We start from the raw sequence: 27,968 nt of genomic DNA, 5'->3' as shown, positions 1-27,968 counted from the left end.
GGCAGCAGCCTAAGCAGGGAAGCCCAGACTTCCCTCTCCCCAGCCACTTCGTCCAGCTCTTCCTGTGGGACCCCGAGGCGTTCCCAGGCCAGCCGGGAGACATAGTCTTCCCAACGTGTCCTGGGTCTTTCCCGCGGCCTCCTACCGGTCGGACGTGCCCTAAACACCTCCCAAGGGAGGCGTTCGGGTGGCATCCTGACCAGATATCCGAACCACCTCATCTGGCTCCTCTCGATGATTTAATCCCACATACTGATATGCTAAATGTTTTAAATGTTGTTTGTGCACACAAATCTTTTAAGTTAGATTGTTCTATAAATAAACATTGTTGATTGATTGTTCTCCAGGGTGTTTTTCCTTTTTTATTTATTTATTTATTTTTACACTCATTCTCACTCATTCACACACAAGGGTTGTTTCCTTTTGTTATGAATATTCTTGTTCCCACAATATACATCAATGCAGTCTGCAAGGGATACAGTCCGTGAAGCACACTAATAGTACTAACCTTTAACAATTAATTTAACTTATTTTCATTGATTACAAGTTTCTATGTAACTGTTTTTATTTTTATTTTAGTTTCTTTTTTGTTCGAGAAAATCTTTTTTTGTTTTGTTTTTTGTTTTTTTCCTTTTTCGAGAATAATTATTGTATATTTGTGGGTAACCCCAAACCTACCCTCAAAAATTAAGTACTTTATTTATGGATGTTTTTGTTTATTGACCAAACCCTATATAATATGAGCCGACAGAGGGCAGTAGTACACCGGTGTGATATCTGCTCTGAAGTCCATGAAGAAGAATAAGGGACGCTCGAGGGCAGCGACTTCTTCGTGTGTTTATCGCCTAACAAAACGAGGTAAGATTTTCTTGCTAAGTTATCTCAACACGCATTTTAGCTCGTACTCCAAGTCACCGCATACATTTTGAAATACCATGGATGAACTGTCTCAAAGTTACTATGTCGCCAGTTAAGTGTTTTTTTTTTCCAAAACTGGTCAGCTAATAGTAGCTAGCTGCTACTAGCCTAGCTTGTCAATGTTGCTAGCTGTATTTTAATCGGACAATTATCGTCTTGTCAACACAAGGCAACGTATCGTTAGCATGTAACTATTTTGATGATGATCGTCCCGACCGACATTTTCGAATTGCAGTGGTTTGTTTATTTTACTCGCTGGTAGCGTTAGTGATTGGCACCGCACGTTGCCTCTTACGTGAATGTTCGTCATCTAGCACTTTAGCCGCTGTCAAACGTGTGGCTCCGCCCATAATTGGCGTCTATTACTTGCTGGGGAAGTCGCTCCTAGTCTGAGGGATGACGTTTGAGGTGTCACTCTGTGACTGTCACAGTTGACAATCGTGCTTTTACTTTCGAATTAATGCTAACTTTGTTCGTCGTAGCCTAGCCCAGCTGTCACCAGCGTGTCATTGCGTCATCGGCCCCGCGCTTGCACAACACCTTCTATCCGTCACACCTGAGCTCCTTGTTGATGCGTGTACCTCCTTTGTAATTACGTTTGAGTCCTTTTGTCTACAGTCAACACCTAATGAGTCACAGGCGTCGGGGATTGTTAGTGAACGTTTAAGCTTGTCGGAGAGTTGCCTACTTCCTAAAAAAACAAACCCTGTCTCGACTCATGTTACATTGATCTGTTTTCCCTAATCACAGGAAGGAGCTTTACAGAAATGGATCCCAAATCAGGTAGAAAAAAACTATTTTGCCATTTGATGTCCTGTCATGTTTTACAAGGGTGGTTTATTGGTGTTTTATTAGTAATGTATGTGTGATCCAGCTCTTTGATTTGATTGATTGATTGAGACTTTTATTAGTAGATTACACAGTCCAGTACATATTCCGTACAATTGACTACTAAATGGTAACACCTGAATAAGTTTTTCAACTTGTTTAAGTGGGGTCCACATTAATCAATTCATGGTATAAATATAAACTATCAGCATAATGCAGTCATCACACAAGTTAATCATCAGAGTATATACATTGAATTATTTACATTATTTACAATCCGGGGGGTGGGATGTGGAGGGGGGTTAAGTTTGGTTGATATCAGCACTTCAGTCATCAACAATTATATCATCTGAGAAATGGACATTGACACACTGTAGGTCTGACTTCGTAGGATATGTACAGCGAGCAGTGAACATAGTGAGCTCATGAAGCATAAGAACAAGCATATACATTTGATTAATTACAATCCGAGGAGGTGGGATGTGGTGGGGGGGAGGGTGTTAGTCTAGGGTTGTAGTTGCCTGGAGGTGTCCTTTTAGTGGGGTTTTGAAGGAGGGTAGAGATGCACTTTCTTTTACACCTGTTGGGAGTGCATTCCATATTGATGTGGCAAAGAAGTAGAAAGAGTTAAGACCTTTGTTAGATCGGAATCTGGGTTTAACATGGTTTGTGGAGCTCCCCCTGGTGTTGTGGTCATTTACGTTATAGAAGTAGTTTGACATGTACTTCGGTATCAGGGAGGTGTAGAGAATTTTATAGACTAGGCTCTCTATAATATGTATAGATAGAAAGATAGTTAGTACTTTATTGATTCCTTCAGGAGTGTTCCCTCAGGAAAATAAAAATTCCAGCAGCAGAGTACAGAATTGACATCGAGTTAAAAAAGTAAAAAGTAAATAATGGGGGTATAAATGGAAATCAAATAGATATTACAATAAGAATAAAAATGAAAAGCAACAATAAGAATAAAAATAACAGTAAAAATACAAATATAACAAGAGAAACTAGGCCGTAGTGATTATTTATAATTGGTTGATTTATATAGGCTAGTAAGGTAAAGTTTTGTACCTGACAAGGTAGCCGAAAAACTTGTCAGGTACAAAAACTTTACCTTACTAGCCTATATAAATCATCCATCCATTTCTACCGCTTGTCCCGTTCGGGGTCGCGGGGGTGCTGGAGCCTATCTCAGCTGCATTCGGGCGGAAGGCAGGGTACACCCTGGACAAGTCGCCACCTCATCACAGGGCCAAGACAGATAGACGGACAACATTCACACACTAGGGCCAATTTAGTGTTGCCAATCAATCTATCCCCAGGTGCAAAATCAATCATTTATAAATACACATCAGTAGGCTAAATTAACCTCTTCAACATGACTTCTTCTGCTGGATTTACTCTATTTTATGCTGCAGCTGTTACATATACTGTAATCTTGTACATGGTAATTGTTATAAATTGTGTATATATAACAATAACTGGGGACGGCGCGGTTGGGAGAGTGGCCGTGCCAGCAACCTGAGGGTTCTTGGTTCAATCCCCACCTTCTACCATCCTAGTCACGTCTGTTGTGTCCTTGAGCAAGACACTTTACCCTTGCTCCTGATGGGTCCTGGTTAGCGCCTTGCATGGCAGCTCCCGCCTTCAGTGTGTGGGTGAATGTGGAAATAGTGTCAAAGCGCTTTGAGTACCTTAAAAGGTAGAAAAGCACTATACAAGTATAATATGTTTATATAAAAATATAAAATATCAGTATATATCATACTGTGTACATAGTATGTAAATATTACATATATTTTATATTGCTACTACGGTACATTTTTAGTCTACTTTTATATCTGCATTATCCTTTCCATCCTTACACTTTCCATCCTTTGTAACTGAGCCACTGTAAAACTTCCTCTTGTGGATCATCTAAGTTTGTCTAAGTCTTAACACCATCCATCCATTTTTTTTTTTTACCGCTTATCCCCTAACATTGTTTTTTAATGCAATAGTTTAACTGCTATGCTCATTTTGCAGGTAAAGGGGAGTCGGGGTTGCAAAATCCCACCGGGCAGATGGACAAACCAAACTTCCAGACTTTGGAAAGGTCAGTCAAGGAAAAACTATATTAACAAGGATATTAGACTACCCTATGAGACAATCTCACTTTTTAATGAAGTTTTTTGGAAAATTGCTTTAAAATCACATGTTTCAATATCAGTAAAATTAATAACTAGAACATATACCATATTTTAAATGCGCTTGAGCCTTTGATATTTTCTATTGATGATTGATCTATATATCTAGGCCTGGGCCGATAACAGTTTTTGATGGACGATATATTGTCCCACAAATGATTGCCAAAAACGATGTTATTGTCAGCATTATATTGTGACTAAATTAAGAACTAATGTAATCATAATATATAATAATAATAATAATGCAAGTACTGTATTTTTCAGACTATAAGGTACACTTTAAAATCCTGAAATTTTTTTCAAAAATCAACAGCGTGTACCTTTTTATAACCATGTGCACCAAATGTACGGATTGAATTATGGTTGTGCTTACTGACCTTGAAGCAATTTTTTTGGGTACATCGTGTAGTAAGTGTGACCAGTAGATAGCAGTCACACATAACCGTAGCTATGTATAGAGAGAGTATGGTCAACTCTGTTTCGAAGTTGGCCTCAATATGGCACCATGTAGTCAAGTGAGGGGATTTTGACCAATCAGAGTATAGCCAGAGGATTTCCTGAATGATTGGTCCAAAGCTCCTCACGTAACTAAACTGCGCAATTTTGAGGCCAACTTTAAAACCGAGATGACCATACCCTCTCAGAGATGTGTGGACTGCAGGTTTGCGACCCTTGTTCAATAAATGACGCAAGAAAGTGATAATATAGAACATAACACACAGCACTCATCTGTCAATGTTTTAGTACATCTTCAGTAAGCTAAGAAGCCGCACCGCCTGATAAATTGTTGGCGCTTTACAGCTGCCGTAGTCAGACGTACTGTGATTCAACATACGAGTATTATGAGCGTATAAGGACCCCAAAATGGCAACTATTAGACATTATCTGGCTATCAACCTACTATGCAAAACCAAGTTTTTTTTATCTATTGGTTCCTGCTGTTGTATATTTGGGATCCACATAAGTTCTGAAAATGTACATGCGTCTTGTTTTGTGGGGCATTCATCCTCTGCTGTTTTCAATTCTAATACAAAGTACCATGCAGTTCTAACTTGTATCTGTCACTAGACTCGCTATGGAAGCGCTAAAAACTACCAATACAACAAAAGATGACAGGAGAAGACCCACCCACAAAACGGCGCATCCTGAAGAGACGGTTAGAAAGCGGCTAGAAGATGATCTGTAAAACATAATCTATTAAACGTTTTGACCAAAGAACCACCATTACATGTTATGTAGACCACAAGGAAGTGTTTGAAATATAGAAAAAAATCATAATTTGACCCCTTTATTCCGCCTATAATAATCCGGTGCGCTTTTTGGATGAAAATAACCCGCTCAACGGTAGTGCGCCTTATAATTGTTGTTGCCATTATAACATCATTCGTTAAAAGCTGAAATATTCCCACAACAGCACATTTGGCTTTGTAATGATATTTTTTTCCTCCTAAATTGTGTTTGCGTAACTTCTCACGAGCAAGTCGATGTCGGTGAATCTTGTGTGTGCGTGTTAGTGGTCCTGCTCTCTGCTCACCAAGACAAAGATTGTGGATGACTGAAAAGAGGGCTCACTGCATTCGGTTAAAGGAACTGCACTTTTTCTTCGCAATTTTTCCTATCATTCACAACCCTAATGAGACAAAACAGTTTGTTGTTGTTTTTTTTGCATTCTAATTTCCAAAAATCTGCTTGTTCTTGATGGCTGGCAATGCAGCTAATGGGAACAATCTATTTTGCCGCTAAATTTAGTCCCGGCTCCACCACCAAAAATATAGCTGACGTCAAAGAAATGCGTAGTAAAGATAATTTCAATACGGATTTTTGAAGAAGTGTTTTCATGCGCTCCAATCCGAATTACTATTGCTTTAAACGACCCATCTCGGTCGGAAGGAAATTTTGATCCGAACATGTGTGATGGCCAGAATATTCCGAATGGCATGTTTACATGAAGCATTTTTATTACGGTTAGGCTTTTATTCCGATTGTGTCCATGTGCACATAGCTACTATCTGTAAAGTATTAGCCCACATTTTGTTTTTTGTTTTTACACATCTTGCTCAACAGCGTATGTATCGTAATTGTAATAACAGGCATAGTGTGCTGCGTGTATCATGATTGATATTATAGTGACCCACTTGATGGACAGTTGTCTGTTTGGTTCAGCTGGCCGAGGAATTTCTTTCAAATTGACATTGGGTAAGCACGCCATATATGTCCACACAGTTAGACTCCAAGTTCCACATTTATACCCGGGATTCAGGCCGGCCTCATTTTCTAGACTTCTGTCTGCCCCAACGTTTCACCCTCTTAGTGTTCGCTTCTATAACCAACAGTTCATCCTCTGTATATTCAGCTTCAAAAAGATAAAGTTGAGTCCTCATTTGTCCAAAAATAGTCGTCTTTGTTGTCTGTTACCAAGTCGGCCATGATTACAACACAGCCGTGTATGTTTCCGGAACTAGGAACACATTTGTTGTCGGAAGTGCGCTGCTACGGAAACGGAAATAAATGCGCAGAGGAAAGATGTTCAGGCAATCCATAAACTTACCAAAATACGGTCAATATTGAACATATGACATAATGTTATAAACAATACATTGTTATTGTAAAAGCCAATACAGGAACTTTTTATTTTTATTTATTTTTTTTATCTTGCATTGTTAGACATCGTCAGTTTGTATATAGAACGTTGAAGGTTACAAAGGTAACTCCCGTTAGCCACATTTTGCAAGCGTTTATCATCTTTAGAATCCTACAAAAAAATAAGAGACATGTTTTATGTTTGAACGAAAGGCAAAATAAAAAAAAATTGTTTTTTTTCTTTTAAACGTGCTGAAGGCGATGCACATAGTGAGACCTCTGTGTTCGAAGAGACGAAAACACAGACATAGCAAGGTATCGACTTCATTTTCATTTGTTTGATTGACATATCGAATATCGGCCCAAGCCTATAAAATCCAAAACAATTTTTTAATTTTTTCTTAAGAGTATTAATAGTCTTAAATTTAGGTCATTATGGTGTTATGCATTTAGAATTTATATGCATTTGACTACTATTACTCAAACTATTTTGGTTTAGTTTACATAAAATAATTCAGTTCTATGCACAAACTACAACACATTTCTTCCTCTGCAATAGCATGCTTCCCAAAGCAGTCAAGAGGCGAGTACATGCCTTGAAAAGGCTTCAGGTGCAGTATGCCAACATTGAAGCCAAATTTTATGAGGAGATCCATGAACTGGAGAGGAAGTATGCTGCCCTTTATCTGCCACTTTATGACAAGGTACTCATCACGTGTCTGTGATGGAATGTTTTTTTCCCTATTAACATTGTTGTATATGTGATGTTGATACACATTTTTGGACATGTGTGGTATGTGCACTTTAGGCTGTGCAAGGCTCTGATCCAGCCTGCTGTCAGTGAGGCCTAATCGTTGGCTACTCGTTGTTCTAGTATTCAACGTAGCACCAACTGTTCTTTTGTCGGTCAAGGCTATTTCCAGACCTAGTGACAAGAAGCTGCCATTCTCAGTTGCACTAATGATTGGCAGCTGAGATTTTGCTGCACCTGTGTTAGTGCTTTGTGATATGGGCAAAAACGTATATTCTGATAATGGGTAACTTTTCTATCCTGAACAAATTAGTTAGTTTGGCCAAATAATAAATCTACAAAAGACAACAGAAAGGTGTGGATTGCTGACATTTTATTTGTAATGAAATAGTATAATAAAAAGGATAAATGTTATACTAAAATGTAAAGACGCACCTTTTCTGTCTTCATTATTTGTATCAACATTTCAACTTTTACTCTCTACATTATGCCTTTTTGCTCTTTTTCCATATCTGATGTTTTTCAAGTTTTATTTATAATTTGCTATGGGTCCATTTTAAAAAGTTGTACACGTGGCCCACACTTTGAACCTCACTGGTGTACATATTTCACCAGACAGTGTCTCTAAACTTTGTCTTCAAGTTCTTAGCACTTATGGAAGCGATAGAGGTTGGGTTACTTCTGTGTTTGGTACTTGGAGTAACTACTTTACCCAGAAGTCTTTGTAGTAGAGTTTAACCAGGAGTATAGACTAAAGGGCTAGTTGAGATACGAGTGAGGACAAGTTTCCTGCAGTATTAAAATGAAAGTTAAATTCCTGTGTTGCTGTAAGCTGCTTTTCTTGCATAATTAAAACAAACGTAAACATTATGCACTCTTTGCATGTGGTTGATTGAATGCTGTCTAGGCAGTGGAGTAGGCGCTCCGCTCACGCGCCGAATATGTTAACTTTGGTGATCGCTTGTCGTCTTGATTACTGATTTAAAAATGCGCAAGGTCAAAACATACTCCTACTTGCTAAATATAACGTTGGTCGCAGAATTGGCACCACAGAGCCCTTCGTCTTTGCACTTTTTTTTTCTTTTTTTTTTTTTGCAGAAATGAGGACCGCATGGATTGTAGTGTCATTATAAATCGGATTACTATTTAAAATCAATTAATCGTGCAGCTGTATGTGTATACCTGAAATCAATGTCAATGTATCTTCTATTTGTAAGATGCATTTTATAGATTAAAGGAGAAGACAATTAAAAAAACTTGTTTGTGCCAGTGTCTGTGACTGCTTGTCATTGGTTTGGACAATGACTCTCAGGCTTGTTGGTGTGTTTTTATTTTAATCCCTTTGTGGTTTTGAGGTAATGATAGTACAGAAATACCTCAACTTTTGAGCACAATTTTTTCCATCACCGAGCTCGTTACTCACATTACGAATTTCACTCAAAATCGCCTCTGCTCATTGAAATAAATTTAAAATCAATATAATTTGTGATTGTCCCCCCAAAACACCCCCATTTTAACATGTAAAAGAGGTACACACTTATAAATAAGCAATACTGTTTGAAAATTAATACAATCGAATGTACTACAAACCGACAGTTTTATGAAACGATGTTATATTGTACAGCATTTATTTTGGGGACTGGACTATTAGGTGTCTCATTTTGGGCTGCTGCTTCGTCCAGCTTTGCCAAGTCTTCTTATTATATTATAAGCGACTTTGGGCTAGTTTTTCACGATGGTTGTTTCTTTCGTGAAATCTGACAGCACTTGTCTCCCGTCTCCATCATATGTAACAGTATGAACCAGGAAATTGTTGGTTATGTTGTATACGGCCCTCTTTGAGTGACATAATTTGACAGCAACAAATGTCTGGCCAAGACTCAGTGAGCAAAGCTAAGTCCAGTTAGTAGAGTCAGGAGAATGAAAAAGTTTAACTGTCGGGCAAAACCATTTAGGAGCTTCTCTACATTATCATGTTTTTTTATTTTTTATTTGATAGGGATATTGCGCAATAAATTGCACAGAATAAAGCTACAGAACAAGCACATTTTCATGTGTCCCCTGTGGACAAATGTTTTCTTCAATCGGCAGTAAAAATGCTTAACTCAAATTATGCTCGCAATTTAAAGCCTTGTAAAAAGCCGAGAGACGACTCAAATGACTCGTAAGTTGAGGTACCACTGTACTTTGTTGTATTTTAACAGTGTCTCTGTATTCATAGTATGTGTAATAGATAAGATTAGATGTGTTTGAGTCACAAGGAACGACTTGTTAGTGCCAGGTTTTCCAAATTAACATTTAGACGGTGTGACTTGTTAAAGCGCAAACTAAGTTTAAGTACTCCTCCCGTTTTTCAGCACCAATTGCTCTTTGGGTTTGTTATTTGAGCTTCCATTGTGCCCTCCGTCTCCCTCCGTCTCTGCTATGTTAACGTCTGTGCTCCTGCTGGCATGGTTGTATCAAAACAGTAGCATCATAGTGAAGTTCTTTCAGTTGGTACCGCAAAGCAGTATGGTTGCTGCAGTTACCTTTTAAACAAGCTAAACCACAGCCCACATGATAACATTACTATACAAAGGATTACATTTTACGATTACAACAAGACCTATATTGCACAGTACTATTCTGTATGTATGTGCACCTGTTCGTGTGCACCACACAGTCTCGAGTTTTTTTTTATTTCAGTTGACATGCTAACAATGATTTTGTGACTTTTTTTTTTAATTTTGCTTGTGCCTGTTCATATTCACTCCTTTTCAGTTAGTCACAAATTATCATTGTCAATTTTGATTGTCACAGCGTCAAGATTTCGTCACTGGCATAGTGGAACCAACAGAAGAGGAGTGTGAATGGCACAGTGACAAAGATGAGGAAGCTGAGATTTCCGTAAGTAGGGTTGACTTTTTTTCTCAAGATGGGTAGGAACCTTTTTGGGCATGAATCTTTAATTCAGGTATAAGACAATGTATTTGTAATTAAAAACACAAGTTTAATTGATTACCATTATGATTTATTAAACTACTAGAAAGTTACATTGTTAGTAAAGAAACAAAGGCGACTGATATAAAAAAAATTAATGTGTCCATCCTTATACACACAATAAAAAATATAAACAATGTGTGCAATACAGTACAGGAGGCTCATAGCAGGTCCTGCTAATTGTTGAGGAGAGGATATGTGCTTTCACGTTAGTCTCAAAGTGTCCAATATTGCCAAAAAAATCAGATTTGTCAGCCTCTTTTTTTGAAAGAGGCAACAGTTTCCGCAAAATGAATTTGTGACAGTCCGTGTGAGCCGCCTCAAACAACTTATGAGAAATACATTTCTGCAACATGTAGCCCCTTAAGAACGACACCTCGATGCCTTATTTGCAAAAAAACACACTTGTGACATCCATAAAGAATTAGACCTACTGCAATGCATGTTTTAATGTTTGTCACATTTTGAGTTATTTTCACCATTAGTTCATTTAAGTGTAGCTTCCTATTCCACTTTTAGTTTTTATTTGTTTTTTTCTTAAATGTTTGGGACCTACTGCCATATTTATGTCTAACTGACAATTTATATCTTTCTGTAGGAGGAAATAAAGGAAAAAATTGCAATTGATGCCACCAAGAAGGAGGATGCTGCACCAGTGGAAGACCCGAAAGGCATCCCAGAATTCTGGCTCACCATATTCAAGAGTGTAGACATGCTTAGCGATATGATCCAAGTAGGTTTCATTGATACCTCTCACTCCACAAAACTGTACATCGCATCTGTAAACACTGGTGTATAGACCTTACCTAATGTTTTTGTTGTCAGGAACACGACGAGCCCATCCTCAAGCACCTGAGAGATATTAAAGTCAGGTTTTCTGAGCCAGGACAGCCTATGGTAAGTTTTGTATTTTTTAAATTGGAATGAAAGTTAACTTTATAATTCTAATATTTTGTTTTAGAGTTTTACATTAGAGTTCCACTTTGAGTCCAATGGCTACTTCAACAATGCAGTTCTCACTAAAGTCTACAAGATGAAGAACGAGCCTGACACTTCAGATCCTTTCTCTTTTGAGGGTCCAGAGATTATTGACTGTGAGGGGTAAGACAATGCACTCACCAGCAGACAGGCTTACAATGTGTTTGCAGCAATAAATGCACACTCAATTTTGCTACCTGGCAACAACCGGTTGATTGCACCGTTATTGTCCGCTCAGCTTGTTAAGAAAGAAATCAGAGTTTGGTGTCTGACATTTGAACACTTTGCGCTAAATACGCAAGTTTATAAAGGAAGGAATCATTTTAATAAGTAAATAGTATCTCCTCTTCCTTATCTTTCTAGGTGTCAGATAGATTGGCACAAGGGGAAGGATGTGACAGTAAAAACTATAAAGAAAAAACAGAAGCACAAAGGCCGCGGTACTGTCCGTACAGTCACTAAACAAGTTCCCAACGACTCTTTTTTCAACTTCTTCAACCCTGTCAAAGGTGAGTGCGGAGCAGATTTATGTGCATGTTCATCACATATATATTTGTATTCATTTAAATGCTACACTGGTAGTGCAATGGTTGGCTTATTTGTGCAATCTGGCTCCCATGGCTGCCCATTGCTTTAAGCTAAACAGATCAGCAGAGGTCGCCAGATTCTTACTTTTTATTATGTTACTGCCCAGGTTGAACTTGAGTGCAAATGCTGATACATGCAAATATATCTACTTTATTTTCCAAGACATAATTCCCATTATAGTTGTCAATGTAGATGTGTGCTATACAGTCATTGTTCTCTGGGGTAAAATCATGCTGATACATGCAAATATATCTACTTTATTTTCCAAGACATAGTTCCCATTGTAGTTTGTCAATGTAGATGTGTGCTATACAGTTATTGTTCTCTGGGGAAAAATCTTGAATTCATATATTTTTTTATTTTATTTACCGGTGTGTATATATATATATATATATATATATATTCTGGTCTTTGTCATCACTTAAAAGGGTCATATTATGTATTTTTTTCTACATTTACCACACTTTTGTGTGGTCCACAACATGTAATGGTAGTTCTTGGTCAACATTTTACATTGATAATATTTTACAGACCGTTTCGAAGCTGCTTTCTCATTTCAGTATGTGCGGTTGTGTGGGTGGTCTAATTTACAGACCTCACTGACAGTGTTTTCTCCCCACAGCCATATTGTAAATGTTAGTGCTTTCATATGGTGTCTCCTGTCAGATATTAGTTTGAACCATACGCTAATGCAACAGTGAAGGATGGATGCTTGCATGTACAAGTCAGACTGCCCCACAAGAGGATAGCGGGAAAAAAAAGCTTATTCACTACAGCGTGGACTAAAATGGCAGTCTCGTGCCAAGCACTTTAGGTACATTTCTGATATGTATGAATATTATATTGGGGCTGCGTGGCTTGGATGGTATAGCGGCTGTGCCAGCAACTTGAGGGTTCCATGTTTGACTCCAGCTTCCACCCTAATCACTTGTGATTAAGGGGGAAAATGTCCCGAATGGGGCAAATTCCAAACAGTTCTTTTAGTGGAAGGACAAAGGAAGGCAAGATTGCTTTTTAAATATCTCTGCCATGCCTACACGGTTTTATTTCAGATTTTCACGACCTATCTAGATCCGAAATGCACAAAAACAAATACCAATAGGTAAGAAAAGTTGTTTTTGCATAATAAAGTCTCCTCCTTTAAGTAGCAATAAACATGACTGATGCTGACACAATCTATTGTAGATTATGTAAACATGGATCTATGTTGAAGGGGACCTGTGACGATATGTGTCGACATTTAAAACACTTCCTTGTGGTCTGGGGTATATATAGTTTCTGTGGGGTTAGTCTTGCTCAACAGTCACATTTATAACCCACTTGATGTCTGAAAGCTGTTCATTTGTGGAGGCTTTCCCTTTAACAGTAAATTACTTATCAATGTGTTTGGTATTAATTCGTCAAAGTATCCAAATTATCTTTTGAAAATGTACATTTAAATATATATCCTGAAGACGAACGTCAACGCTGTTTTTTTTTTCCCCTGACACTATTGAAAATAAACTTAATAAATAGAATGTAGATTCACTCGGTCACAAGATTAGATTGATACTGAGTTGATTTTTGTCAAATAATCTTTATGTAGTCGTTCATATTACAAAAAAAAATATTTCTAATGTCAACGCAACGTGACCTGAATGCGGACTAGGTTTGTCCCGATACCAAAATTTTGGTAATATACTGGTACCAAAATGTGTTTCGATACTTTTCAAATTAAAGGCGACCACAAACAAATGTCATTATTGGCTTCATTTAACAGAAAATATTACGATACAATAAACATGTCTCCTATTGCATTCAAAGAAACAATATTAGAAGATTAAAAGTAGTTAAAATGATTGCACTCATATAAAACTAAATTGTTCTTTATTACATATAGGTAAGAATGGAATAGAAAGCTTTATTGACATTGTATTAAGTGCTTCATGGTTTGTTTGCCACTCTTGGTCTGTGCTTTAAGTGAAAAAATCATAACTAAATACTAAAACCACAAAGTACACAGCTAAGACATGTCACAGGTAAAACACATTGTTAAAGATAACTCTCAAATTGTAGGAATTTGTAACTAAATTCAGTCATTTCACTTGCATTAGTGTATGCTACGTGGGCGGTTTTGACTGTTAATTCGCAACAAGCCAAACAGCTGTGTGCACAGCAGGGGAACTGGTTAACTACATTACCTTTCAAACTCTGTGTGCAGGTCTGGATACTTTTTATATAAATGTTTATCTAAGTTTGAAGCAAAGATTGTAATACTTTATTGCCACCTTTTGACCATACAGGTTTTAAAGCAGCGCTTGCACCGCTTGAAGAGTGGCACTTCCGTCACCCTTATCGGTAGTTTTGAAGCCCAAATACCTCCATATTGCGCTTCACGCACCCTTTTAATTAACCAGTAGAAATGCAGTTTTTTGCCGTTCCTCTTCATGCTATTCCTGTGCGTGCGTGTATGCTGACACATCATGCGCCTCGATCGTCTCTTTACGTCACAGCTGCATGGCAGCATGGGGATGACATAAAAAGTACCGTATTTTTCAAAGGCAGTATAGTATCGTTTTGAATTAATTAGTACCGTTGTAATTTGAGTACTGGTATACCGTACAACCCTAATGCGGACTTGACGTCCCATGCACTGCAGTGTTTACGGAAGTAAATGGCTTCAACTCTAGTCGGTCTCATTACTGGCGCATTTGTGGCCATTTCAAGGATTTTGTCCAATCAAAGAACAATTTCTGAACCCAATTATTGCACGTAGAAGATTAAGAAGGCTGTGGACAAGTACTTTCAATAATCAGAAATGCACTGTTCACGTTGACATGAAAAAATCTGATACAGGTCACCTATGGTCAAAAGAATCTGAATTGACCTGCAGTGTGAACAATCACTGTATGTTCCACATGGTGGTTGTGCGCGTGCCAAGATTTAGATGAAAATATTTAATCCTACATCTCTTATTGACCAAGTAGAAGTCTATGTTCACACTGCAGCGTCAATGTCCAATTCAAATATTTTTGTCAAATTTGATCTTTTTATCTAAGCGTTCACATAACAAAAAAAAAGTGTAAATGCAACCGGACCTACATATAAACATGTCACGAGTGCTGCAGTGTTTATGCAAGTAAACATTGCTTCAATTCTAGTAGTCTTAACCCTGGCGCATTTGTGGCAATTTCAAGGATTTTGTGCAATCAAAGTAACATTTTCTGAACTAAATTATTGTACATGGATGTTTGAGAAGGAAGAGTGCAAGTATTTTGGCTGTGGCAGTTTGCAGGACACTTTACTTCCACGTCTGCTCCGATAGCGTGTGGGCTAGCAATTTCAGACAAGAGTGGTGAAACATTGAAGTGAGTTCCTAAAATATATTATTTTCACCTGTTTTCTGCTTATTTGTCAACAATTTTTTAACAGTCTATTATGGCAGATCATTTTGACACTTACCGCTTTTTAATGACGTTCTGGTCAGATAAATGCAACCCGGAGCGAAGGAGCGTTCACACTGAAGTCGCATCACATACACATGTGAAATAGGCCTGTGTTGGATATGAAAAATTCGGAGTTGCACTGTTCACATTGACATAAAAAAATACAATGCAGGTCGCATATTGGCAAAAAAATCGGAATTGGCCTGCAGTGTGAACAAGGCTGAAATGTCACAATGGTGTTGTCTTTCCTGGCGGTGTTTAGGGGGTAATCCAATTTCCCGTATTAATGGACGGTGAAGCTGTAGATGTTCCGCGGTGTTGCCGTTGTGCAACCGTTACTTATCTTGTGGAAATCCGGGGTAATCGTTTTGTGGGCAGCCCTGGTTGTCGCATTGTTTTTTAAAGAAAATAAACTGTCCACTGATAGCTAGTCCCGCGCGACACCCAGTCCATGTATTTGCATCCATTCTTGTCTTCAGTAATGCAAACTAATTTAGCAAGCGCTTGAATCTTTTTGCTGGCATCTCTGTGCCTGTCGTGTTGTTTTAAAGACCGAACAGTCAACTGATTTCTAGTGTTGCGTAATGCGCAGTCTGCTTCTACCCTCGATTAATCTAAAAATTTACAGCCAATTCTTATCAATTGAGGTGGCTGCTACTGACGCAGCCAAATCGCTAACACGTCAAACCGGATATCTGGTCACATCAGTATCTTTCACAACCCAACAAAATAGACGGTCGCAAAAACAGTTCACAAATTCACAGAAAACAGGCTAAAAGTTTTAGAACTCTCGTCAATGTTCCACCACTCCTGGGTCTTCAACTGCTCGCCGATGCAAATGCCCCTCAAATTGTGAGATCCAAAATGCTTTACATTTTCTTTCTTAATCTCCTATGGCAAATAATTCAGTTGATAAATGTTGACGCAGTTTGTGGCAATGTCAATAATTTTTTCAAATGCGCTAGGACTGAGAAACTAGAATTGGAGCCCTGTTTATTAAAAACAAAAAAATCTGATTAGGCATCATACACTACTGCAGTGTGAGCAAAGCATAAGTGACTGTTTGGATTCCAGCTCTTAACTGTGCATAATTATTCATTCCTTGAGCTGCTTTTGACTTGAATGTTTTTTTCCCCACAGCATTGCCCGAAGGTGAAATGGTGAGTTAATGACCTTCATGAAATCTCTGAATAGTTTTCTCGGCATGTGTCACACTGGGAGGGTTTTTGATTGATTTTTTGTTTTCTAGGACGAAGACTCCGAGATCACCCTCAACACTGACTTTGAAATTGGCCACTTCTTCCGTGAGAGAATAGTTCCCAGAGCAGTGCTGTATTTTACTGGAGAGGCACTGGAAGACGATGACAGTGTGAGTGTAAGCTTCAGGATGTGATGTCTGATGTGTGCTTGATGTGTCATCATGATGGTTTCTTTCTTCATACAGTTTGATGAAGAGCTTGAAGAAGGCGATGAGGTTGGTTCTTTTACTACCAATGTTAAGTCACTTAATTCAGTTCAGTTATATTTATACAGCGCCAATTCACAAAATAAATGATCTCAAGGCGCTTCTCACATTGAGCAGGTCTATCTAGAACCATGCTCCTCATTAAAGAGAACCAACTGAACCCCACATGAGCAAACACTTTGCAACAGTCTTCCTTCTCAGCCAGTTGGGTTGCGAGAGTAGGAGGTAGAGAGGATAGGAAAGAGGTGGTTTACTTCTGGCCCTTCAATCATTCTGAGCGTTTCATACAATCATATTGCATATAATTCTACTGTGCCCTCATATTGCAACCAAGCCACCATATTGTCCCATAAACAATTGGGCATGAGCATCGACTGGACATTGAATATCGCTAGAATATATATATTTTTTTAAGCAAAATCCATAGGCACAGCAGTCTTATTAAGTCGTAGTCCCAGTGTGACAACAGTAATGATCCGCTTCTTTATTTTATTTTATTAAAAACAATATTTATGAATAAAATACCAAGAAAATTTCAGAACATTTTTTGGTTAAAAAGTTAACACAAGTAAACTATTTTCCTCCTGTAGACAATGTGCCAGCTGTTCTTTGTTTCAAAAATACACTGTAGTTTGAATGAAGACTTTACATTCAAATGAAAGCTTTCCTGACCACTTCATCATGCCCTTGTCTATACATGGTATCTTGTGTGTAAACTATCTCATCACACTAAAATGCTCTTTAGCAGGAATTTGTTATTGTAGCTGTTTTGTATACCCTCAACAAACACTGTCATTTTTTGCGGTGGGCTTGGGGTAAATGTTGCATTGTGCAGTTCTACATCTGCTGCTCCAAACAAAAAAACAAGTGCTTTGTGTGCATCTCTAACGAAACGAGGGCAGAGCAGGCAGAAAACAGCGGAAGTTCCTTGGGGAAAAAGGTGCTCTGTAGGAATAGGGAAACAAATATTTTATTATTGTTTTACCAGTATTTATAGGGGCATGGTCATGGGTTTGTTTGTTTAGGACCTGCTTAAAGTTGTATCACACGGCAAAGTGGCTACCCACACGCTACATGTATGCAGGAAAAGGACAACACCTTATACAAAAGCAGTTTTTGGAAAAGGTTATGATTTCACTCACATGTTCAACACCATAGCCAACATATTATTGCTTTTAAATATTTGTTTTGTGGCGGGCATGCACATCAGCGTGTGGCAGCCGTGTTAACAGCAAGGAACACAAATGCATTTTGTACAGCTAACTTTGTGTCAAATAGACATTTATTTGTAAATATTTTCTCTTCAACTGTTAGGTCGTTACTGGTGGTCTTGTTTCTTGCTTTAAAAATGTTTTAATTTGGAACTGGTGACATACAGCAAATTTTGACCAGTGACATTAAATCACTTGATTACAGTTGCACAACCAAACTTTATACTTATTTGTATAATTTGTTTTGTCTGTCAGGAGCAAGATGGTGAAGGTGATGACTACAGTGATGACGACGATGACGACGACGAGGAAGACTTTGACCCTCGGGTCTGTATGAATATATAATCTGATCATAATAAGCAATGATTACAGAGAGGGCTAAATGTTTTCCATCAGTGTGTGAATGTGTGTGTGTGAATGTGGAAATAGTGTCAATGCGCTTTGAGTTCCTTAAAAAAGTAAAAAGGCGCTATACAAGTATAACCCATTTACCATCCTGAATGAGTGGAGTATTTTGACTTTGGAAAAATTTAAATTGGTTGAGAAATGAGTGTCGCTGATTCAGTATTACACCAAAATCATACATTGGAATTGCAATTCTACTTCCTGTATGTCACCTCAATTCAAAATCGTGGAATGGAATTGTAATTTAGGAGACATTATCAGTTCAGTTCAGAATTCTGCACTCATTTGTGAATTCATCTCACTCGCCATGACAGATGTTGTGTGTTGGCATGGACTGGGTGGCGAAATGTGTTTATCTGCTGTTTTTAGACTCAAGCACTGTTGTGTTTAAGTTGGCAATAGTTTAATACGAGCATCAGACTCTGTGCCTCTATCAGGAAGTAACATTACTTAAGTCATTACTTGCACAGTATCACTCTAGTATCGTTCAAGCACTTGTTGCAGGTTGCTGAGTCTGCGTTAATTTAGCACCGCTTTTTTTTCCGTCTGGTTACCATTGACATTAGCATCGATGCCATTATGGATGAGTTTCTGTAGTTAACCCTACGTAGGGCTAGACAATTAATCAAATTTTAGTTTTGATTATGAAAATATAATAATCAAAATGAAATTAATAATGGGCCATGCAATGTGCATGCAAATTCTGGAGCTTGTGACCGTGAAACAGGTGGAGCGAATGAGCGGAAAAAAAGAGCAGGTCTCCTAGAAATTTGGGATGTCACCATAGTTGCTACTTTTTTTTTTTTTTGACACAATGCTGGTATGCCTAATCAATGAACTCTGCAAGTAGGGCATATGATTTCCGTGTTAATGTGACTGCAGACCGAGTCGCATAGTTGCCAATAAAACGGAATCCGCTGTTAACGCAGAATATCAGGGAATTTGAAATAAATGTAAGATATGTTGTCATTGTGAGGAGAAATTTGTTTGAGAAAATATGTCCGGTAGCACTCATTTATCAGTGAAACACTCCCTCAGCCTTGTGTTGAACTAAACAAAATCGATGCAGTTACTTGAAATAGCGACTAAACTAATGAAGCTAAAGCTAGCAAGAACAATCCATACACCTACAACACATCTCATCTGCCTGGGTTGTTGTGAACGACCCCATCGATGTTACAATAATGTACAAAGAGCACTCGCAACTTGAGAGGCTCTTTTTTTAACAAACTCATGAGAGTTTCCTCTTTACTGACGAGCTCGGTGCACCACATCCGGTCTCACAGCACCAACAAAATAAAGGTACTTTGCACAAGCATAATGTACTTAAAGCAATGTTATGCTTAGACCTAAAATACTGGTCAAAATTGTCCAAAAATGTATTACACCAATAAATGTGAGGATTTTGGTATTTAATTAAACATTTTATTAACTTATTTTACACAAAAGCACACACTAAAATGGTGGTAAAATAACTAAAAGGTAAACAAAAAAACTAAAAAAAACCCCATTAAAATGGGAAAGTTTTTATATTGCCATTATTTAAATGTATTGTAATTACTATTTGATTTTTACTTGTAGTGGTTCATTTGTTACTATTTTATATACAGCTTTTTTAAAACAATATTAATTAGGGTTTTGGTGGTACTAAAAATACTTGCGGTTGAATAATCGTGTAATTAATCGTGATTACAATATCAATCAAAATAATGATTTTTTTTTTTTTGCAATAATGATCCAGCCCTATCCCAACTTGTCACGCCCTTGTTGATAAACACATTCAAATGGGACTGTCTGTGAAAGTACCTTCTCATTACAATTCTTTACAGTAGATGACAGTGAAACTTTGCTTTAACACACTTCATATGCACCTGGTCTGCCAGAGAATAAGACTTAGCAGGATGGATCAGTGTTGTCACTGTTTCACTCTATTAAGCAAGGGTTTCAGACTCCTCTTTAAAAAAATAAAAAAATAAAAAAAAGCATGTAGTGACAAATAAGGGCCAAGAGATTTAAATGTTAACGCCCTATTGCAATAATACACGTTGATTAATACTTTCTAGGCGTGTCACGTAAAATTAAGAGTGACCGGCTGCAACAAACAGATCGTCATAGCAATGTTCATTCTGACAGAAGTGATGTAATAATGGTAGTACACCCATTCAAATGCAACTAATTTGTATTTCTTGTATATTTTATTATCGTAATTGGCTTGTAACCTTACATATCAAAGTTAAATAAAACTAACAAATAATACAAATAAAATATACTTGTCAGAAAAATTTTCTACATTATAAAAATCACCACCAAAAGCAATAAAATAAGTTCTGTCTCTGTTAGGGAGTGGTTGGGGGGCCCTCAAATGTACCCATCAAAACATTAAAGGGGAAGTTTGCAACCTTTATGCAGATGGCTAGAGGGCGCCAACTTTCCAATGTATTTTTTACACAGTATATCCCACCATCTCACTGCTTATTGTACGTAATTACATCTTTACATAACACATGCTTTAGCTTTAGGTGTTGTTTGCTAATAATAGCAATTTGGATAGCTGTCATTGAATGTATTTTCTATCATAACAAGACTGACTAAAATTGCTTCTCTTGGACTGCTTTTGTACGTGCACGCGGTCCTTGCGCATGCATGTTGACCAGACCGGGTGAGTGACTGCCGTAAACCAAAATATTTTATTACATAAACTTTGTAATTGTGAAAAATATAGACAAATGTGTTCTGTTAAACCACTAATGGTAACATAAGCTCACCGGTGGTGTTTTTCTTAGAAAATTATTAGTGTGAAGAAGTTGCAAACAGCACTTTTTAAATAAAATAGGTAAGTAGTTATTGTGGCAAATTATCAGTTATCGCATGATTGTTGAATCTGGTCAAAAAATACTTTTAACACATACTAAAATCTTTTTACCAATTTTTTTTTTTTTTTAAAGTACCGTATTTTTCGGACTGTAAGTCGCAGTTTTTTTCATAGTTTGGCTGGGGGTGCGACTTATACTCAGGAGCAACTTATGTGTGAAATTATTAACACATTACTGTAAAATATCAAATAATATTATTTAGCTCATTCACGTAAGAGACTAGACGTATAAGATTTCATGGGATTTAGCGATTAGGAGTGACAGATTGTTTGGTAAACGTATAGCATGTTCTATATGTTATAGTTATTTGAATGACTCTTATATGTATGTAATACGTTAACATACCAGGCACGTTCTCAGTTGGTTATTTATGCCTCATATAACGTACAATTATTCAGCCTGTTGTTCACTATTCTTTATTTATTTTAAATTGCCTTTCAAATGTCTATTCTTGGTGTTGGGTTTTATCAAATAAATTTCCCCAAAAAATGCGACTTATACTATAGTGCGACTTATGTTTTGTTCCTTCTTTACTGTGCATTTTCAGCCGTTGCAACTTATACTCCGGAGCGATTTATACTCCGAAAAATACGGTAGATACACTACTTTCTTGGCTGAACAAACATGAAATATTTTTATAGCTTCATCAGCCATATTTAAATGTTTATTTTCTATTTTAATTTTTGAAAGTTCTAGAATGTTGGGCGATCACTTTGTTTCACTTCCGGTTCATGTGATGTCACAGGATTTCACTTCCTGTTGAACGTACCCGTTTCAAAGCGACACTGGCGTTTTATTAATGTTCAATGTGAATGTATCTTAGTTGTTGAGACAATAGTAAGTAAATAGTATTTATAAAGCGCTTTTCACAGAAAATCACAAAGCGCTGTACAAAACATAGGTGAAGTAAAACAACAATTCAATTTAAAACAGGGGCAACATCATAAAAAGGATACACAGTGGATTAAAAATAATAGTTAAAAGGTGCATTAACTAAAAGCTTTACTAAAAGAAGTTTTCAAATACAATACAATAATACAAATGTCATACCCAATCTAACTTGTATAACACAATGTGTTATACAAGTTTAGATTGGGTATGACATTTGTTAATCGGTAAAAACAATGTCTCTTGTTTCAAGTTAGCATTTAAGCTAGCTAGCAAGTTAACGTTAGTCTGTCCGTAATTTTATCAATTTGGGGTTATCAGTCATGGTTTTTTGATCATTTTAATTTAATACTAAGCATCGGAAGTGTCATTACCGTTTATGTGCAGGTAGCACAAACACTCGCAGCTGCTGAAACCAATGCAATGAGTGACAGCTCTTCCTTCCAGCTTGTAGGCACGCATGCACATGGTGATTTATCGAAGCTGGCAAGTTTAAAGTTCTATTAATCGACTTTTTGAAAATATCCGCCGAGGTCTTTATAACTATATAGATATAGAGATGTATGTGTAAGTATATTAGGGCTGTCAAACTCATGCTATTAATAAATAAATAAAATATATATATATAAAAATAAATAAAAAGTTAATTGATCAAGAACACACAATCATGCAATTTATTTTAACCGTTCAAGCTCCTTTACCTTAACCGCTATACGGTCAGTGATCAGATCATGCATCAGTACAATGAGTGAGGAGACTCCAACTGGTGAGCCCGCTGGCAAATTTCACTCCAAAATACAGCCTGAAAGAACTAGATTAAACTGTGTGTGTGTGTGTGCAAATAAATGAAATGCATTCAATTAAAACATTTCAAATAATTTCTGAATGACATTCTGACAATAAAATTGCATATGTGTACAAGTATTATGCAAAAAAAACAACTTTTCTTACCTTTTGGTACCCGTTATTCATTTGGGATCTGTAGAAGTCCCATAAATTTCAAATTAAACCATGGAGGCATGGCGGATATATTTATAAAAAAAACTTTACTTCCTTCCTTTATACTTCTTCCAAACGAGCCGTTTGGAATTTGCCCCAAGGGTGACACCAGTGAATGATCCATATATGGTAGAGATTTACTCAAGTGCTTTGCGTGAGTCCGCCATTTTAGTCAATAAGCTCCTTTTTCTCTGTTCTCTTGCTGTGGGGCAGACTTGCTTGTACATGCACATGCGTCCTCCGCTTTTACCATTTCTAATACAAAGTAGCATATAGTTCTAACGTGTAGACTCGACATGGAAGCGTTAAAAACTACAACATGGATGTCGGGGAGAAGACGCAGTTGAAGTGGAGGCTCATAAATAAGACAGCCCACAAAACGGCGCATCCTGAAGAGATTGACCAAATAACCACCAATACATGTTATGTAGACCACAAGGAAGCATTTTAAATGTAGAAAGCATAATATGACCCCTCCAAGCACATTTTAATTATGCAAGCGAGTCACCTGTGATTAAATCAAATGACAAAATATGATTAATTTCATTTAAAAAATATCATTTTACAACCCAGTATGTATTGCCCCCCCCAGTTTTCGGATGTGTACAATCTGAATACTTGCTTTGTAAAAAAAACTAAATTAGAATTCTTAAGTATCAAGTATTATAAACATGTTACACACTGAGCGAAAGCAGGAGCAGGCATTTTAATAAGCATCTAAAAAGTTAGCTGCTAAGTTAGTTTGGAACACCAAGAAATAAGTGCTTAGTGGACTTTAATTAAAGAAGAGTAGGTTGAAGCGTGTTACAACAGAAAGTTATTAACAGGAAATTAACAAATATATTATCCTCTCTATAGACTCGTATTCTTCTAACTGGTGTGTCAACATTGTTGGTCGGTACACAACATGCAAAAGGGCAGATTGATCAATAAGTTGGTGGTGCCAACACCAAAGGTAGTATCAGTTTATGATCAATACTGGAGTGATTAGGTCGATATTTTTTATATTTTTATTTTCTCCAAAACATTTTGTTCCATCCATCCATCTTCTTCTGCTCATCTGAGGTCGGGTAGCAGTAGAGAAGCCCAGACTTCCCTTTCCCCAGCTACCTCGTCCAGCTCCTTCCAGGGGATCTCGAGGTGTTACAGGACAGCCGGCAGACATTTGCTCCCCAACGTGTCCCGGGACTTCCCTGTGGCCTACCGGGCGTCTGGATCACAGGGGCGTCTGGGGGGGCATCCTGACCAGATGCCCACACCACCTAATCTGGCTCCTCTTGATATGGAGGAGCAGCGGCTTTACTTTGAGCTCCTCCCAAATGGCAGAGCTTCTCACCCTACCTGTAAGGGAGAGCCCTGCCCCCAGACCGAGAACCGCCTTTACCCGTGATCTTGTCCTTTCAGTCATAAGGATGGGAACGTAGATCGACCAGTAAATTGAGAGCTTTGCTTTCCGGCTAAGCTCCTGCTTTACTGCAACGGATCGATACAGGGTCATTGCAGACGCCGCACAGATCCGCTTGTCGATCTCACGATCCACTCTTCCCTAAGATCTCCTCCACAACCCGGAGATGGCACTCCACCTTTTTCCGGGTGAGAACCTTGGACTTGGAGGTGCTGATTCTTGTCCCAGTCGTTAAACATTCGGCTGTGAACCGATCCCGTGAAACCTGAAGATCCTGGCCATATTAAGGCATCAGGACCACATAATCTGCAAAAAGCAGAGACTTAATCCTGCAGCCACCAAACTGGATCTCCTTAACACCCTCACCAGCTAGAAATTCTGTTCATAAAAGTTGAAAACAGAATTGGTGACAAAGGGCATCCCTGACTGAGTCCAACCCTTTCTGGTTAACTGATCTGACTTACTGCTCTCAATACGGACCAAGCTCTAACACTGATCATACAGGGAGCGGACAGTGGGATACCCCATACTCTCTAAGCACTCCCCACAGGACTTGCCAAGGGACACGATCGAATGCCTTCTCCAAGTCCACAAAGCACATGTAGACTGGTTGGGCAAACTTCCATTCACCTTCAAGTACCTTGCCGAAAGTAAGAGCTGGTCCACAGTTCCACAACCAGGACGAAAACCAAACTGCTCCTCCTGGATCCGAGGGTCAACTATCGGGCGTAGCCTTCTCTCCAGTACACCTGAATAGACCTTACCAAGAAGGCTAGTGTGATCCCACGATAGTTGGAACACATCCTCGGGTTCCCCTTCTTAAATAGAGGATCCACCAATCTGAAACCTGCCAATCCAGAGGTACGGTTCTCGATGTCCACGCAATGTTGCAAAGTCTTGTTAATAACCAAGACCGCATCCAGAGCCTTGAGGAACTCTGGCTGGAACTCATCCACCCCCGGGGCATTGCCACCGAGGATCTTCTTAACTACCTCGACAAACTCAGCCCCAGTAATAGGAGAGCCCACCACAGATTCCCCAGGCACTACTTCCTCACAGGAAGATGTGTAGGTGGGATTGAGGAGGTCTTTGAAGTATTTCCTCCACCGATCCACACCATGCTGAGTCGAGGTCAGCAGCACACCATCCCCACCATACACGGTCTCGACAGTGCACTGCTTCCCCCTCCAAATGCATTTTTGCATTTGTTGATATTTACAAAATCTGATAATTCAGGAGGACTTTTAAGGGAAAAAAACAAAGGTTTTAAATGAATAGTAGATGGTAGTTTTTGCTTTTGTTGTTCTTGTGTATTATTGACTTTGATTTGATCAAACATTAAATTGTATGTTTAAAAAAAAAAAGTTAAAATAAGGAACTACTTACAATAGTTTGCTGATAGTGTTAAACCGGCAATAGCACTCACCATAATGGTATTGGCCTTTTTCATTCATGCAAGATGGGACTCGTCGGCATAAAACCTGATGAAAACATCCTTACAAAATGCGCTTTAAAGCATATTGCTGAGCAGTAGGGACAAATGGTCTCATAGAACATTTTTAGGGACTGACAGAGCGCAACTCACAAAAAGATCAAATGCGACAGAACAAAGACATTTTGTTGTGCTTTTCACTTGTTTTTTGCAAATTTTTTGTAGTCATTACCAATTGTGCAAATTGAGCATAATAGCAAGTCACCACCACACATTGCTGTTAAGTGGGAAACATACAAGAAATAAAAAGCCATAAACTTTCCAATCAGATTTCTTCGTTTTATGCTCCGGCTCCTCTTATGCCTGCTCGGTTAATGCTTAATGACTCTTCTATCTCTTTTATGCAAATGAGATGAACTGATTCCAATCGTCTCATGGTAGTGGCGAGTTTGTCCTTGCTTCTATTGCCAAAGTGTCCTTGTGAATTGCCTCCATAATTATGTATCTTTGTCCTTTGTAAAAGAAATATGAATGATGGTGTGACTTGTCAAACACGTGCATGACATTGTCTTTCCTCCCACTTACAGGCGTAATCAATCATTCTCACCCCATGCATTTCTAGGTAAGGGAGAACTAAGGGATACCCTCATAATCCATTCTGTACCCCCTTGACGATTCTTCCCCCTTACTCTTGCTCTTTCTTTGCCTTGCACTGGGCTTCTTTTTGGAGTCGGGTGTTTTGGCGGTCCTCAACTCACATCCTGGGTTTCCCCTCCATGACTCGTGCTAACGTTTCGTCCCTCTCCCCCTGCGCTGCACCAAACCGAGCCGCATTTCCTGTTCGCCGCTTCTCGGTGTTGGTCGGTTTTCCCTCCATGTCTGACTTTTTGCCTTTGTGTCTGCCTTCTCGCACGCAGAAAGGACAGCCCCACCCTGCCGAATGCAAGCAGCAGTAGTCGCGACGACCAGTGGACATGGAAAACCTGCTGTCCAGTCAGTCGTCCTTTCTTCTACGAACTCTCATTTGAACGCAATAGGATGCACCCCAAACTGCGTTTTTTTATTATGTGCATGACTTTTTTTTTCTTTTTCTGTGATCACCCTCGTTGCCCCTCCTTGAACCTCCAAGTAGAGGTGACCAGGTCACACAGTTTGCTGTCTTTGGAAAGGTGGAGTTAGTGCATTACTGCCAGGAACCTCAGCACGTCATAGGAATAACAACAAAATCCAAACTTTAGTTGCCATGGAAACAAATCTGTTACTCAGGGTTTTTTCACATCAACACAAGAATTGACTTGACCAGGAAAGTGACTGATGGGAGTTATAGTTTGTATCACTTTAATTTACACTTGTTGTCATTCTCATGCCATGCTGGTCATGTATTTATTCTGGTGTGATATGCGATGCATTCGTGGAAGTCTCACGGCCTCTCCTCGGGGGGGAAGGGAACTGTCACGTTCTGGTTTTGAACCGTTAAGGGATGCTCTTCAACACTTTTAATGGCGCTTAAACAAGCATTTAACGAGCACTTGAATGGACAAAAATGTCACACGGAAGCTTTTTCAGCGTCCTCCAACGTCCTGACTTTCCTGGTTATGTCGAATATTTCGCCGCATCGATGACTGATGTACACGAACCTTGACCCTTTAGCTGTGATGTCACTTATCTGGATGTGACTGCTGGCAGCTTGTTTGGATCTCGACAAAGCCAAATTGATTGTTTGCCAATACTGCTCACGCGTTCAAACATGTTTGTTATTGTGTGTTTAATTGAAAACACATTGCCAATGCGTTTTGTACCAACATTTTTGGATTTTGCGTTTGGTTGTAACGCCGACATTAGGAGGTCAGCTAAGTAGTGAACTAACCGACCCGCTTTCCTCATACTATGTTCTTTACTATCTGGTTGCAAGGATCTGAGCCATGTGTGGGATCCTGTAATGTACCACATGGCGTCCTGTGCTAGCAATGGCCTTACCGGTTTATTCACAATTAACTTGGGTAATTCTCTTCAATTTGTACAGATTTCAAATATTCTATTAAAGTTGTGCACCATTAAAA

General features: G+C 38.5%; 1 protein-coding gene across 4 annotated transcripts; it reads left to right on the top strand.

Annotated features, from left to right (window-relative positions):
• Positions 1 to 744: 744 nt before the first annotated feature.
• Positions 745 to 27,968, top strand: nap1l4a (nucleosome assembly protein 1-like 4a). 4 transcript variants are annotated; one of them, XM_061970019.1, is made up of 15 exons: positions 745 to 858; positions 1,669 to 1,701; positions 3,769 to 3,838; positions 7,069 to 7,213; positions 10,060 to 10,146; positions 10,838 to 10,972; positions 11,065 to 11,136; positions 11,201 to 11,340; positions 11,581 to 11,726; positions 16,371 to 16,390; positions 16,480 to 16,599; positions 16,675 to 16,704; positions 18,162 to 18,233; positions 26,496 to 26,530; positions 26,826 to 27,968. In XM_061970019.1, the coding sequence occupies exons 1-14, from the start codon at positions 792 to 794 to the stop codon at positions 26,499 to 26,501; spliced, it is 1,143 nt and encodes a 380-aa protein (XP_061826003.1). In that variant the 5' UTR covers positions 745 to 791; the 3' UTR covers positions 26,502 to 26,530; positions 26,826 to 27,968. The 4 variants fall into 4 exon arrangements, with proteins under 4 accessions (XP_061826003.1, XP_061826004.1, XP_061826001.1 ...); XM_061970020.1 differs by lacking the exon at positions 16,675 to 16,704; XM_061970017.1 differs by lacking the exon at positions 26,496 to 26,530.

The sequence above is a fragment of the Nerophis lumbriciformis genome, linkage group LG10, assembly GCF_033978685.3.
Source record: "Nerophis lumbriciformis linkage group LG10, RoL_Nlum_v2.1, whole genome shotgun sequence".
NCBI lineage: Eukaryota > Metazoa > Chordata > Actinopteri > Syngnathiformes > Syngnathidae > Nerophis > Nerophis lumbriciformis.
The sequence above is the reverse complement of the archived record's forward strand: the minus strand, read 5'-3'. Positions and strand labels throughout refer to the sequence as shown.